Genomic DNA, 16,178 nt, shown 5'->3' with positions numbered 1-16,178 from the left:
TAATCCTGGAAGGATTTTACACCCCGAAGTTATGAAGACTTCCCTTCCCAGCTCTGGCACCCTGGGCTTGGGTTCTGGTGTGGGGCTGGGACTCCCTGTTTCTCACAAGAGGCCTTGAAGATATCCCTCCTGATTAAAAAAAAAAAGTCACACATGGGTGTTGGATAAGCCCGTTCCTTGCCTGCACTTCTCCTACTAGTCTGAATGTGGTGTGTTCTTTACATCTCTAGTTGTAACATTTCCATTCTTCAAGGTTTCAGGTGGTTCCTAATGATGGATGTTCGGTATTTTAGTTGTAATTTTGATGTGATTGTGGGAGGGGGCAAGTACCTATGTTTACCTACCCCATAATCTCAGTTCCTCTCAAATTTCTTTACTATTTAACCACCGCCCCAACCTCCCCCACCAACTCTTTATTCCTGAGGATATCCACAGTACTGGTATAACCTATTAAAAATGAAGTTATTACTTCCAGTCCTCACCATTTCAATCCCACACTCCACACTATGACAAATCATCATTCTAACACAAAAATCTATCATTCATTTGCATATAAAGTTTTTACATAATTTAAAAATTATTTTAAGCCACCTAGTTTCAGGGTCCTGCTGAGTTTGGTGGGTGAAGGGCTCAGAGCAGGCCTGGGGCAGTTGGCCCTCACTTAAAGTGTTCTAAAATGCACGAACATCCATACAACTTATTCACTCATCTAGGTATAGTTCACATCAAATGTCACGGCTACTCTTTAACTTCACTTGATATCGGCATAGAAAACAAAATTTTCTTGGCTGTGCTCCCAGAGAACTTTGAACATCCCTCTAACAAGTATTTTTACTTCTATCTGTGGCATCTCTTGTACTTATCTAGTTTTATGTTAATCTCTGATGCACTTGGAAATAGTGATAGTGTCACATGTATGTTAATAGCCTATTTTCAGGCTTGTAATAAACATGTAAAAAGTAATTGTTGATATAAACACAAATGATTTGAATGGCTATAAGACACACAATAAAAAAAAAAGAGCAGTTATTACCAATCATGGAAATTAAGTAATGAATTTAAATAATGCATACTTATTTCACCTTTTGGTTACTTGACTGAAGAACAGAGAATTTTATTAGAACCATGAATAACCTTTTAATATTCATCATGCCTTAAGTGTCATGTAGTAGACTTCAAAAAAATTATCAGATTTTAGATAACCAGAAAGGCATTTTATTTTAAGATCAGCATAACTAATACTGATATACTAAATCTATTAATAGTCACGTAATTTGGCAAAAAAGATAAAAATACTAATTTTTATAGTATATAAAAGTCTTCAAATAAATGAGTATGATGTATAACATGCATCACAACAAAACTAAATAATTGGGCTGTAAATATGTTAGTGAAATACTATATACAGAACTGCCTATTTAGAAATAGAGATGTTTTTGTTTTATTATTTGGTACATGTGTATACATATTTTTGATAAATCACACTAATATGATTTAAGAAAATCATGAAAAAGAATATATATTTTACAAAGGCTAGCCTTATCCATTGTTTTATTTTTGCTTCATTTTACACATAGGGAAAACACAATCATTTGATTTTGTGTACAAGTATTGCCTGTAAGGAATGCAAGCATAAGCATTCCATGGAAGAATAACTAAAGTAAGAACCTTTTGGTTAAAAAAAATCTTTGCAAAATTAAAACTTTGCACTAATCTGCATGTTAAGCCATCAAATGAAAGCTCTTTTCAAGTTAATTCCATGCCTTTCCACATGTGAACTCCACATTGATGGAGGGGAAAATTTTATACTTAACTTGTATTAACCTGCTTAGACATTACTCTTCTTATACAGAAGAAAAAATTAAGAGAATGTAAAGTTATTTTCATGGGTTCACTTCATACTTGTGATATCTTTTTTCAGCCTGACACTGAAATTATAACCCCATACTGCGGGATTCACACAAATATATACACACATTTCATTTTTAGTGTTTCATTTAGTTTGTTTGACCAATTTTCTAAGAAACAAACTGGCAATTGAAGAATTGATTTCTATTTGTTTTTTCACAACATCTCTTTATGTTCATGGGTGTGCCTGTATTTGTTTAGACCTGAGACATAGGTAGAAATCTGGCAGTATATATGACTAAAATAGGCAATTGTCTGCTACTAAGTATAGTGTAAATTTCTATTGCCTTCTTCCTTCACTATAGTAATTCAGCTCTTGTAGCAGAAAGCTATGATGTGAACTCTTCATATTGCCAAGAACTTCACCACCAATAGCTGCTTCCAGAGGAGAAAGGGGCTTTATAACCGAATGTGACCCATAAAGACCTTTAAAACTTCAGCCAGCCTTGGGGAAATAAAGCACAGGCAGCAAAATAGGCTGCCCTGAGCTCCTGTGCTCAGCGGGTCCTGTGGGCGGGGCCGTCAGTGGTGGGCGGGGCCAAACAGTCTCAGACTCCATCCTCCTGGCCCAGAACTCAGCCCCCTGCAAGTGCGCGAGAAGCCTCAGTTATGCCACCAACTGCCTGCACTGTGGCGAGGGTCACCTGGCTCGCAATGCTGTTTCTCTTGCTGATCCTCTCAGGCCTAGGCAGGTTGACCTTCGCAGACCATTGTAAGTGGGGGAACCTGCGCCATAGGAGGGCCGCCCAGCACAGTGTCCCTGGGGGAGGAGAGTGTCTCCCTTCTTGCTCCAGATCCCAGGGCCAGGCTGGGGGTCCCCAGTCATGCTGTCAGAGCCGCCTAGTTTCAGGGTCCTGCTGAGCTTGGTGGTTGGAGGGCTCAGAGCAGGCCTGGGGAGTTGGCCCTCACTTACCTGACTTTGCACTGGCAGGAGAGGGCACCCTGCTTCTGGTGCAGTGGGGACTTAGAGAGCCTGGATGGGATCCTGAGACCAGCACTGCCTCACCCAGTCAGGGCTGAGGTCAGGGAGTCCCAGGTGTCTCTGGACAGTGGTAGGGCAATAAACTCCCATGAGAGGGGCCTCTTCCTGGAGTTGCACAATGTGTGTGTGTGTTGGGACATGGAAGTTCAGAGTGACATGGTAGGAAAGGACAAATAAATGAAGATGAAGGATGCTACACCCTGGGAATGCTCACTCATGTTTGTGTTTCTGCAGACCCTGAAATATCACATCTGCAAATTACAGTGCCACAGAAGCTCAGAACCAATGATTTCGATGTTTCAGAAACGCAAGTAATTAAGAAATCACTTTATAAAAAATGTTTTATTTTTACTGAATTGCGTGACTCAAGTTAATTCATGAATACCCTTTTGTGAAATTTTGTGTTCTAATTAATGTATTTAAGAGTAATTTTATCTGAATGAGAACAAGTGTTTGATAGGTTTAATTTCTTGAGAGATATATGAACATTATGAAATTATAAAGGTACTCGGTAATGTGACAGGAATCCAAGGATTGCAACCTCAGTGGCAGGGCCAGAGAGGAGCATGAATTGCCAACTGAAAAACTATTAGACACTGAGGCAGGTTTTACAGACTGAATGGTCTATCTGACTGTCTCACTTTATGGCATCCCGTTCCCCCCACCCCCCAAATTCCAGTGACTATGGGTTTCTAAAAGCTATTACACCAAAAACATAAGTATCCCGAGAGGTTAAAAATCATAGGAGAATATAACACATACTGGGATAATGGGATCAAAAAGAAAACATGAGTATCCACAAGAACGGCATAAAAAGAAAGGAAAGCATTTAGTACACCCAAACACACTTAATACACACACTCAACACACCCAACATTATGATGGGTAAACATTTTTAAATATTCAGTTCACTAAGCCCATTTAATAATTATAAATTTGTAAAACTTTGGTAAGCGCCCTTAGCATATTCTATATTATCCCTTCAATCAGGAATTCACCCAAGAGTTCAACAAGAAGTTTGACCAGGGGTATGAGCAAGCCAGCCACCTGCCCATGGCCCCACCCTGATCGCCTCCCCCACCCGTGCATGAATTCATGCACCAGGCCTCTAGTGTAAAATAAAATCTTGTAACAGTAGGGGGAGAAATTTTTAAATTCATTTTCATCGTGAGTCCAAAAAATGTTTTCCTCTAAGCATAATACCCTCTAAGTCCATCCATGTTGTTGCAAATGGTAAGATTTTATTCCTTTTAATGGCCAAGTAATATTCCATTACATATAGTATGTGCCACATCTTCTTTATCCATTTTTCTATTAATGGAAATTTAGGTTGCTGCCATATCTTGGCTATTATGAATAAGGCTACAAAGACAAATACCATATTACTTCACTTATATGTGGGATCTAAAGAACAAAATAAATGAAGAAATAAAACATAAACAGACTCATAAATACAGAGAACAAACTGATGGTTGCCAGATATAAAGGAGGTTGAGGGGAGGCTGGGTGACAATGGTGAAGGTATTAAGAAATACAAATTGGTTCTTACAACATAGTCATGGGCATATAAAATACAGCATAAGGAATATAGTCAAAAATATCATAGTAACTATGTATGCTGCCAAGTGAGGACCAGACTTATCCAGGGGATCACTTCCTAAATTATATAAATAAGTAATCACCATGGTACACACCTGGAACTAATATAATACTGAATATCAACTTTAATTGAAAACTAATAATTGAGAAAAAAGAGAGAAAAACGTGCGGTTGTTGTTTTCAGATGGTGGTGGACAAATCATAAAGATACAAAGAATACTTGAAAAACAAAAATAAATATTTTATTTAATGGAAATACTTTAATTGAAAGATCCCACTGAATGAGTGCACTGGTTTCCCCTTTCTGCTATTGGTGAGGACTCATTAGACCCCACAGTGTATCACACATGAGGCCTTTTAAGGGCAAAGCTTCTGGTGCAGCAGGAGAAAGAGAATTCAGGCAAATATCAGGATCCAAGAAACATCCACAGTCAGCTGCTCATGAACCCAATCTCTGCTCCTGAAACATGCTGAGTCTCTGGTTTGGAATAACAGACCTGGGGGAGGAACTTTGCCTTGAGAGACTACTCCTCACAAAGCTTCCAGTCACCAGGAAGCCAAGCCAGCCCTGTCTAGACAGGTAGGGAAACACAAAGGAAGCTAACTTTAGCCAGGGAAGTTTGGTACCCTAAACTGTGCATTACCAATCTCACAGTCCTTTTGACTAAGAGTCAGACACATTCAGGCTTGAGGCATCCCCAGAAATAAAGGCAGAAATTTGCTAATCCTGCTGTAAATCAGGTCTGTCTCCACAGTAAATAATGCATATGCTTCTTAAGAATATACAGGCGATTCAACAAAATTGACAAGAGTACGTTAAAGAATTAAAAATCAAACACAGTATAAAACTCACTGTATGGTCACAATTTAAAATTTATCAAAAAGACTGAAATATGTAATTTAAAAATACACATGTATATCATTCATGAATTGAGGAAGATATCATCTACATATATAAAAACCTAAGCGACCTTTAAAACTGGTTGAGGGAAGCTGGCATGACCCATGAAAAAATCTGGAGCTGGGGGGAGGGGGCATCTTATTAAATGTGGACTGTCCCTGAAAGTTGTGAGGCAAATCCTGAAGAGAACAGCAGGTGAAAGACTGTGAGCAGGCAGTGCTTCTGACAGTTATGGCTACTCCCTTTCACCTTAAAGGGGACCTGCATTATATTCCTCGAATTTTCCATGTATCTGTGATAGAAACCGCAAAGGAGAAAAAAAGATAATAAAATTCAAGTTTCTTCAAGGTTCCTTAGCATTTCTAAATGTAATTATTTTAAATTAAATTTGATCATGATATTTAATAAATGTCAGTGACTAATGCTCTTAATTTGAAATCGATTTAGACTCCTTGAATTTTTGTCATACAGTCTGTGATTAAAGAGAGATAGCAATATACTTCTATATGTCTATATAATTTTGACACATGCATGATACAATCTTGGTTTACATTTTTAAAAAGTATGTCCTTGGTTTGAAGAATTTCACATTTTTAATTATTTCTTTCTCTTTGAAAGGTCATTTATACCATCCAGATTAACAGGAAAACATACACTCTCCATCTCAAAAAACAGTACGTGGCCATTCTTTTTTCATATAGTTGTTTCTAGTTTCTTTAATTTGTATAGTCACTACCTTAAATTGTGAGTAAACAAAACCATGAATATTACACTTGTTTAACAAGTTATATCTTCTTCATGAGTCATGTAAGACTAGAATTTCAGTCTTGATTTTGAGATTTGAAATTTAATTTTCAAGCCAAATTATAATTTAATGATTTCAATATTAAGGCATGTTAGATAGATTAAGATTACTCTGTGTAATTCCTTAAAATGCAACTACAATTGTAAGAATTAAGGGTATGAATTTATTTAACTATGTTTAGCTTTTTTTGTCTTCTCGTTATTTTAAATATTTACATGATTTTAAGAACCTTACTTGATATTCTAGAATATTTTTTCTCAATTTTAATGTATGTTTAATGTCTTAAGTATTCTGTTTTTTATCTTCACTCTAGGAAATCAATATTAATAACTTTGTGTGTACTTTTGCCAATTTTATATTTATATTTCATTCTTCTATTAAATAAAACCTACCCACAATTTTGTTTTTATGAGGGTGGAAATAGGATATTACTACTGACAGGTCTTATTGATTAATGGTGCTTATTTCCTTGCTCTTTATGTACCGTATTTTCCGGCATATAAGATGACTGGCCATATAAGATTTTCCTGGGTTAAAAAGTCATCTTATACGCCAGAAAATATGGTATATATTTTTCCCAAGTGATCATGAAAATGAATTATATTTTAGATTTGTCACTACTGTATTTTCTGGCATATAAGATGACTTTTTAACCCAGGGAAATCTTATACGCCCAGTCATCTTATACGCCGAAAAATATGGTATTTCATAACTCATCCTTCAATAGATAACATTTAACAGTATGTAATATATATATTAGTAAAGAAAAATGTAGGGTTTAACAACCCTTTTAATTTATTTTTACATATTTTTAAGGTTTAAAAGTGTTTAAACTTTGTAATTTCTAGTAGGAAAACATCATCTGAATGAATACCATAATGGCAAACCACTGCAAAATGTTACAGCTACATTTGGGGCAGAGGGGTAGGGATTTTCTTCAAAGCACCCCAGCTTTCGTCATGAGAAGGTCAGAGGTACACTGGTTTGTATTATTGCGACATCCATTGGGTGATCCAAGTTGCTTTTCCTTCAGCAAGGGCTTTATTTGTCAGAAGGGTATTATGCTTGACTTCAAATTTGGCTGATAATTTAGTGATGAGATTCATAACCTTTGGGTTGCTCTGATATTTTGACACTAGAGGCCCGGTACACGAAATTCATGCATGGGGGGGGGAGGGAGGGGGCAGGCGAGGAGGGGAGTGATGGTTGCCTCCACCCAACCTGCACCCTCTCCAATCCGGGACCCCTCAGGGGATGTCCGACTGCCGGTTTAGGCCTGATCCCATCGGGCCTATCCTAACCACTCACCTGCCTGCCAGGCTGATTACCCCTAACTGCCTCTGCCTGCTGGCCTGATCACCCCTCACTGCCCCCCTGCCAACCCAATCACCCGTAACTGCCTCTGCCTGCTGGCCTGATTGCCCCCAACTGCCACCCCATCAGCCTGGTTGCCCCACGCAGCCCATTTCCTGAGGGCGTCAGTGTCTGGTTCAATCACACCCTCATTGTCGATTTCTAGATCACTTTCCTCACTTGATGGTTCATCTGTCTTTTTGTCTTCCTCCACCTTCTTACTATCTGTTTTTCCTCCTTATTTTCTTCTGATTTAGTTTTATAAGTAGCAGGTGTTATTTTACTTCCCATTCTCTTCACCCCCACTCCCTCAGGAAGCACATTTCCTTGGTGTGCAGAATGCTTGGGTCCTGCTTACAATTTTTAGGAAGGCCTGGAGTTCCCTCACTTTGCAGGGATCCATGGTGGGGAAGTGGGGCAGGTGGTGGGCACAGTGAAGGAGGTGGTGGCAGGGTTGCAGGAACAGGAACTACCTTGGCCTGACTGTGTGTAAGGGGGCAGCAGCCGCGAGGCAAACAGTATGTAATATTAATAGGTAAGGAAGTTATTTCCAGAAATTGTCATTTGTTTATTGAGTCCTGCAACAAACATTCTTGTATGTATATCTATAATAATAAAAGCATAATATGCTAATCAGACCAGCCGTTCTTCCAGATGACCTTCTAGACGAAGCCTGGGTCCTGGGGGCCAGAGGGAAGTGGGTGCTGCTAGAAGGGGAAAGGAAGGCCTACTCTTGCATGAATTTAGTGCATTGAACCTCTAGTTTTTATATAATATAGATTTTGTTTGGTAGCCTTAATATCAAGAAATAGGTTTCTGGGTCAAGAGTGTGAATAACAATGACAATAGTGATGATAATAATAAAAACAACAAAAGTAACTGGCATTTATTGAACACATAACATTTGCTGGGGATATTTCTGAGCAATTTTCATGTAGTATCTTGCGGGGGCCTGATGCTGCGGGGCCCAAACATGGCGGGGATCTCCCTTTTCCACGTCCTGCGCAGAAAGAGAAATGAACGAACCGGTTCTAAGTGGAGGCGGCCAGATTTAATATTAATTAAGTATCTGATTTAATATTCACATTTTATAGTAAATTAAGACTTTGAGAAACATTGCCATTGTCTTTCTGAAAAGATGATAGCAATTTAGATTTACAAAAGTCCGCATGATATGCTAAAATATTCTATTTCATCATAACATCAGTTTGTATTTCCCTAAAAAGTTACTCTTATTTGCACTTCTCTGTATGAGGTTTGCCTATTTATATATTCTTCTCATTATTTATTATTTTAATACACTTTATTTTTTAGAGCAGTTTTAGGTTTATAGCAAAATTGACTGGAATGCACAGAGATTTCTCATAAGCACCTTACCCCACATATGCATTATCAACGACCACCATCAAAATGATATACTATATAATAAAATGTTGAATGCTAAGTGTCCGGTTGTCTGGTTGTCCGTTCAACCAATCAAAGCGTAATATGCTAATGATATGCTAAGGCCTCTCAACCGCTCACTATGACATGCACTGACCACCAAGGGGCAGAAAGTCGACTGGTCGACCAGTCGCTATGATGTGCACTGACCACCAGGAGGCAGAAGCTCCGAGCGGTAAGTTAGCTTGCTTCTGGGGCCCGCCAGATTGGGACTGAGCGAGATGGGCAGGACATGCCCTGGGGCCCTCCCTCAGTCCCTCCCCAGCTGGCCAACCTCCTGCATTCTTCCCTGGCCCCAATCGTGCACTGGTGGGGTCCCTCACCCTGGTCTGTGCCCTCCCGCAATCCAGGACCTCTCGGAGGATGTTAGAGAGCCGATTTGGCCCAATGGTGGAACAACTGGTCTCTATGATGTTCACTGACCACTAGGGAGCAGATGCTCAATGCAGGAGCTGCCCCTGGTGGTCAATGCATTCCCATAGGGGGAGTGCCACTCAGACAGAAGCTGGGCTCATGGTTGGCGAGTGCCACGGTGGTGGCAGGAGCCTCTCCCGCTTCCGTGGCAGCACTAAGGATGTTCGACTGCTGGCTTACATCCATCTACCTTGGGGAGTGGGCCTAAGCCATCAGTCGGACCCCTCCCCCCAAGTGCATGAATTTTGTGCACTGGACCTCTAGTATTGTTATAACTGATTATCTGAATCCACACATCATTACAACCCAAAGTCCATAATTTATATTAGATCAATATTTTATGCCTTTTTTTTGAATGATAAAAGATGAAATGGATAATTCTGAGAATAATTTAAACTATTAGTAACAGACATGGAAGTATCGTGTGTATACTATTTAAAATGAAATGTATGTCCATGGCTGGTAATAGTGAAATGTGTTATTTCCTTACCCAGTTCTATTTCTCTTACTCCTCAGTGCTAATCACAGTTACAATAATGTCAATATTCTTCTGTCATATTTTCAGTCACTTATGTCTAGAGGTCAATGAGAATCATAATGTTTTGAGCAGTTCTTAATACATGTAATGACTCAATACTATATGTTCCATCAACATATATATTACTATGGTGCACCACAAAAGTGCACCCAGATCTTTATCTTTTCCTGTATCTTCACTCTTTGCCATATAACTAACTGCGTGACTATCATCAAGAGATGGAATGAATACATTTCCATCAGCCCTCTCCCCTCCCCCCCTGACTATCCAGCCCTTGAATCTGAATTCACTTATGCAAAGCCAAATTCATGATGTGTGGTGCCTCAGGGCCTTTGGTTAGAAGGGCCCTGTATTTGGTTTAATACAGGGCCCTTCCAGTGTTGCTGTCCTGAGATTCTTAATAGTTTTAGACAAGAGGCCTCACATCTTCATTTTTTACTTTACACCCCACACTTATATAGACGATTTGATTTCTTTGGCCAAAATGTTATTACCTGACTTGATTCAAACAGAGGCTTGAAAAAGCTCTATTGCCTTTCTGCTTTCTATCCTGTTTGTCTGCCATCCTCATGAGAATATGCATAGGCTAGCATGCTGAAAGGTAGATACATGTGGACTACAGCCAAGGTGTCCTACTCATTCCTAAATATGGCTAATCCAGTACCATAGATCAGGCCTGGACAATTAGAAGAACTTGCATGGCTACCCACATGTGACAGAGAAGTATCAGCAATAGATATGTGTTCTGTTGTATGTGGTTGTGGTTTTGAGGTTGTTTATTATGCAACATTTTACATAATGTTACTTTTCTGAGACTCATATTGCTCTATGCCAAATGAGTTTACTTTTAATATACATACAGCCTTCAAATGAATATTTCTCGTTTATTAATTACCCTATTAATTAATTACTTATAGCAAGGAAAGCTGTACTGTGGATATCCCTAGCCATGACTTCCTGGGCACCACTGAAATTGATGGGTAATAAATAAGAAATTTCTCATTGCCAAATATTTACTTCAAAGAATTATACCAGTTTCCACTCACACCAACAATTCAAATGTATTCCTGTACACTACATTGCCAACAAAATGAGTATCTTTACTCATTTATTTTGTTAACCAATGGATAAGAAATATTGTTGTATTAATATGCACTTCACTGCTTCTTAATAACATATAGTATTGTTCAAATGTTTACTGACCATTCTAATTGAACTAGAGGCCCGGTGCATGAAATTTGTGCATGGAGGAGGGGATGTCCCTCAGCCCAGCCTGCACCCTCTGTAATCTGGGACCACTTGAGGGATGTCCGACTGCCCGTTTAAGCCCCATCCAGGTAGAATTGGACCTAAACGGGCAGTCGGACATCCCTCTCACAATCCAGGACTGCTGGCTCCCAACTGTTCATCTACCTGTCTTCCTCATTGCCCCTAACTGCTTCTGCCAGCCAGCCTGATCACCCCCTAACCACTCCTCTTCCAGCCTGATTGATGCCTAACTGCTCCCATGCCAGCCTGTTTGCCCCTAATTGCCCTCCCATGCAGGCCTGGTCACCCCTAACAGCCCTCCCCTGCAGGCTTGATTGCCCCCAACTGCCCACCCTTGCAGGCCTGTTCCCTCCAAACTTCCCTCCCTTTGCTGGCCTGATCTGCCCTACCCTACCCCCCCTTGCAGGCCTGGTCACTCCCTACTGCCCTCCCTTGATGGCCTGATCTGCCCTATCCTACCCTCCTAGGATCACACCCTAACCACTTGATCACCCCCTAACCACTCCTCTGCCAGCATGATTGATGCCTAACTGCTCCCCTGTCAGCCTGTTTGCCCCTAACTGCCCTCCCTTGCAGGCCTGGTCCCTCTCTATTACCCTCCCTTGCAGGCATGGTCCCTCCCTACTGTCCTCCCCTTCAGGCCTGATCCCTCCCAACTGCCCTCCCTGCTGGCCTGATCACCCACAACTGCCCTCCCTTGCAGACCTGGTCCCTCCCAACTGCCCACCCCTGATGGCCATCTTGTGGTGGCCATCTTGTGTCCACATGGGGGCAGCCATCTTTGACCACATGAGGGCAGCCATCTTGTGTGTTGGAGTGATGGTCAATTTGCATATTACTCTTTTATTAGATAGGAAAGAGGCCTGGTGCATGGGTAGGGGCCAGCTGGTTTGTCCTGAGGGTTTCCCAATCAGGGTGGGGGTTCCCTTGGGGCATGGAGCGGCCTGGGTGAGGGGCCTGTGGTGGTTTGCAGGCCGGCCATGCCCCCCGGTGACTCAGGCAGAGGCCCTGGTATCTGGGATTTATTTATCTTCTATAATTGAAACCTTGTAGCCTTGAGTGGAGGTCTGGGCTGGCCAGGGTGTGTAGGAAGTTTGGCTTCCTCCATTGCCAGGGAAACCCAAGCCTCTGCTCGCTCCGTGGCCGCAGCCCTCTTGGTTGGGTTAATTTGCATACTCACTCCTGATTGGCTGGTGGGGGTGGCTTGTGGGTGTAGTGGAGGTATAGTCAATTTGCATATTACTCTTTTATTAGGATGGCCTCTCAAAGATTTTGTTTTTTCTTTTGGATTTTTATTATTTTTTTAAATTTTTTTATTAAGATGTTATGTGTACATATCTTACCATTGTCTCCCCCACCCCACTCCCATATATGCCCTCATTCCCCAGAGCTTTGTGTCCATTGGTTATGATTATATGCATGCATACAAGTCCTTTGGTTGATCTCTTATCTCCTCCACCTCTCCCTAATGGATTTTTATTTTATTCATGTGTCTTTGGTATTTATTTTCAATCTGTGCCTTGTCATTCTGCTTTTCTTTCTTATCCTATACAATAAAGAGGTAATATGCAAATTGACCATCACACCCTCACATAAGATGGTCGCCCCCATGTGGGCACAAGATGGCTGACAGAGGAGGGCAGGTGTGGGCGACTAGGCCAGCAGAGGAGGGCAGTTGGGGGCAATCAGGCCAGCAGGAGAGGGCATTTATGGGTGACTGGACTGGAAGGGGAAGGCAGTTAGGGGTTACCAGGCCTGCAGGGGAGGGCAACTAGGGGGAGACCAGACCTGCAGGGGAGAGCAGTTAGGGGAGACCAGGCCAGCAGGGGAGGGAAGTTAGGGGTAACAAGGCCGGCATGGGAGAGCACTTTGGGACAACGGGGTCGACAGGGGATGGCAGTTGGGGGTGATCAGACCAGCAGTGAAGCAGTTAGGCGTCTATCAGGCTGGCAGGGGAGTGGTTAGTGGGTGATCAGGCAGGCAGGCAGAAGTGGTTAGGGGCAATCAGGCAGGCAGTAAGGTAAGCAGTTGGAAGCCAGCAGTCACGGATTGTGAGAGGGGTCCCAGATTGGAGAGGGTGCAGGCTGTGCTGAGGCACACCCCCCTCCAGTGCACAAATTTCATGCACCGGGCCTCTAGTTTTCTATAATCAGATTTTGGGAACTTTGGTTTACTATAGAGATTACCCCTTTATCTGTTCTATATGTTGCAAATATGCCACCCTATTAATTGTCTTCTTACTGTCTTTGTGGGATTTATTGATACAAAATTAAATTTTATCATCATCATATTTTTATTTTCCTTTCTAGGTCCTCAGATTCCTCTCTTGTGCCACTCACACCTAAATTTATTTCATAATATTACTATAGTATTTTTAAAATTCTACTTACATTTAAGATGTAAATCTAGTGCTTTCAGTTATTTAAATGTCTTGCATTTTTCAAGTTTTATTACTGTTTCGTATTTTTTTCCTGTTGCAATTTTATGTTAACTCAGATATTGTTCAGGAAAATACTTTCACATTGTATTCTTCAGACAGAATATGCAGATGGAATATCTGCAGAAGTCCCCTTTGTTTTCCTAATTGAGTAACTGGGCAATGTGTAGTATCTGTGAGTGTTATTCTTTTGCTATAAATTCTTGTGATTTGATAGAGTCCATTTGGTAGAGTGAATTTTCCAGTAGTTGTTTGTGTGTATGGTTTTATATTAATTCTCCCTGATATATTATAACTCCCTTAAATTTTTATTTTACTGTTCAGTCCCCACACATTATTTTTCCCAGGTACTTGAACCTGAATCAGCCCATGCCATTCAGAGTTTTCCCTTAAGAATGTATATAAAATGTGAACTGATAAATATCTGTTTTTCTCAGAGGATCTCTCTAGTTTTGTTATTTGACTGGAGGAAAAGGAAAGGTTATCAGGAATGAGAGACAACAAAGCAGACCCAGAAAGAGAGTTCCTGTTAACTGAAAGTACCCTGCGAGTGCTCTAGTCCTCTCAATTCTGGCCTTGAAATGCCTTTTGGTGTTTGGCATCCTTGAGAAAGTCTGGTCTCCCAACAACAAATAATGGTGTTAGATTGTTCCATGATGACCACTTTCTTCCAGGAGAAAAGACTTAACTTCTGAAGCATGTTTATCTTGGGTTTGTCTACAGAGATCCTTTAGGTTGGCTTATGAGATGTGAGCAGGGACACTAGTATCCCGCTTCTAGAAAAAGGCTTTGAGAACTATTCTGTGCTCCCAATTATTTTTTCTCTTTCTGCTAAAAGAAAGGAATTCTCCAAGGAGGGGTCATGCCTTTTCCTGGGTTCCAGAATGAAGGTAGCATTAGCCCAACCTGCAGTAAATGTGTGAACATCCATTGCTGTTTTAAGTCAATGAGAACACTGAGGTTGTTTTAACAGCAGCATAACTGCATAAAAACTAATGATAAAAGCATGTTTTTTGCCTTTATCAACTAATGGCTACTTGTTTGTAAATATTAGTTGGCATATTTATGTTATTAGATGTATTGATACTTAAATCTAAAAGAAAACTTTGTTGTGGGAATCTGGAAGCTCTGCTTTTTACTTCAGGTAAAGCTATGTCATTGCAGCTTCAATACTGGTATCTGATCATACTGGTTATTCTTTTCTCTTATATACACACTAGAGGCCCAGTGCACAAATTTGTGCATGGGTGGGGTCCCATGGGAGACACACCCCCTCGCGGAGATCGGGCCCCAGCTCGCGGCCCCAGCCTCTCAGCCCTATAGCCCCCCCTGGCATCCCACCTTGGCCTGGCACTGCCCCCTCACTGCTCCACCATCCCATCTGTGGAGCGATCAATAGCAGCCTGGCCCCCTTGTGCCACTGCTGGTCACTGTCTGCAGGGCGATTGGTGGGTCTATTGGGCCCCAATTGCACCCACATTGGCCTGGCGCCACCTGCTCACCTTCTTTTCTATCCCACTGTGGTCCCGCCTCCACTGCTGCCCGCTGCCAGCACTGTGTTGCCAATGCCTGCCGTGTTCTGCACCACCCCCTGGTGGTCAGCACAGGTTACAGTGAACAGTTGAACTCCTGGTCAAAAGACAGCCTGAGTGGACAATTTAGATATTAGGCTTTCATTGTATAGAATTATGCTTTTAGAAGGCAAATTAGATCATGGAAAGATGAGTCCATTTAATTGTTTGGATATTTGAGCTTCTATAATTGAAAGTAAATTTGTTTAATTTCATGAGTCTGGAAGTTTCTTTTGTTAATTAAATTCAAATAATGAAGTGTCATTATCTTGGTTGATTTAGGTCATTTTTAGACACTCATTTCCTGGTATATACATACAAGTCAGGAACATTGTATTCAGATTCTTCATTTAAAAAGGTAAGTCTTCCTTTTATTCTGTGTAGAATCTATTTTTTACATGCAATTATTGAGGAGAAAAATATTGTTTTATACTCCACAGAATTATTGGGCAAACAAATAAAAAATCAAAGTATAATATGACAATTACAATAAAATCATATGGAATAGAAAAACTACTTCTTAAGTTTAAAATTCAGGAGTTGCTTATTCAAGAAAGTCATTTAATATCATATGGAATAGAAAAACTACTTTTTAAGTTTAAAATTCAGGAGTTGCTTATTCAAGAAAGTCATTTAATATCTGGAAGTATTAGTAAGAGTTTGACAAGAAACAAACAAACCAAAAATAGATGAAGGAGCTAAAAAAGATAAAAAACAACAACAACACATCGAGTAGTTTAAATTGATATATCCTAGTCTCTGAGCGGAGAGGTAATGGTGAAAATTGTAGATTGAACATTGAAAAAGTGAGGACAGGAAAGCATATTAGGTACAGAAACTGAATGTGTTCAGTATGAAACATTGGAATTTCAATTATAACCCAAAATGCTGGTAGGAGTGAAGAAATTTTTCAAAGTATGTGAGAAAGTTAGCTATAGTCTGCAAGGTTCTCATTTTG

The 16,178-nt window shown here is 40.6% G+C and overlaps 1 protein-coding gene across 1 annotated transcript in view; it reads left to right on the top strand.

Annotated features, from left to right (window-relative positions):
- The first annotated feature begins 2,517 nt into the window (after positions 1-2,517).
- Positions 2,518-16,178, top strand: part of LOC114232389 (A disintegrin and metallopeptidase domain 3-like) — a 109,333-nt gene continuing 95,672 nt past the window's right edge. Inside the window, exons 1-4 of the mRNA XM_054720029.1 lie at positions 2,518-2,620; positions 3,125-3,201; positions 6,009-6,064; positions 15,503-15,578. Coding sequence (XP_054576004.1) covers positions 2,518-2,620; positions 3,125-3,201; positions 6,009-6,064; positions 15,503-15,578 — 312 coding nt within the window. The remainder of the gene's footprint in view (positions 2,621-3,124; positions 3,202-6,008; positions 6,065-15,502; positions 15,579-16,178) is intronic.

The sequence above is a fragment of the Eptesicus fuscus genome, chromosome 8, assembly GCF_027574615.1.
Source record: "Eptesicus fuscus isolate TK198812 chromosome 8, DD_ASM_mEF_20220401, whole genome shotgun sequence".
In the NCBI taxonomy this organism is placed as follows: Eukaryota; Metazoa; Chordata; class Mammalia; order Chiroptera; family Vespertilionidae; genus Eptesicus; species Eptesicus fuscus.
This window is presented reverse-complemented; position numbering and strand designations above follow the sequence as displayed.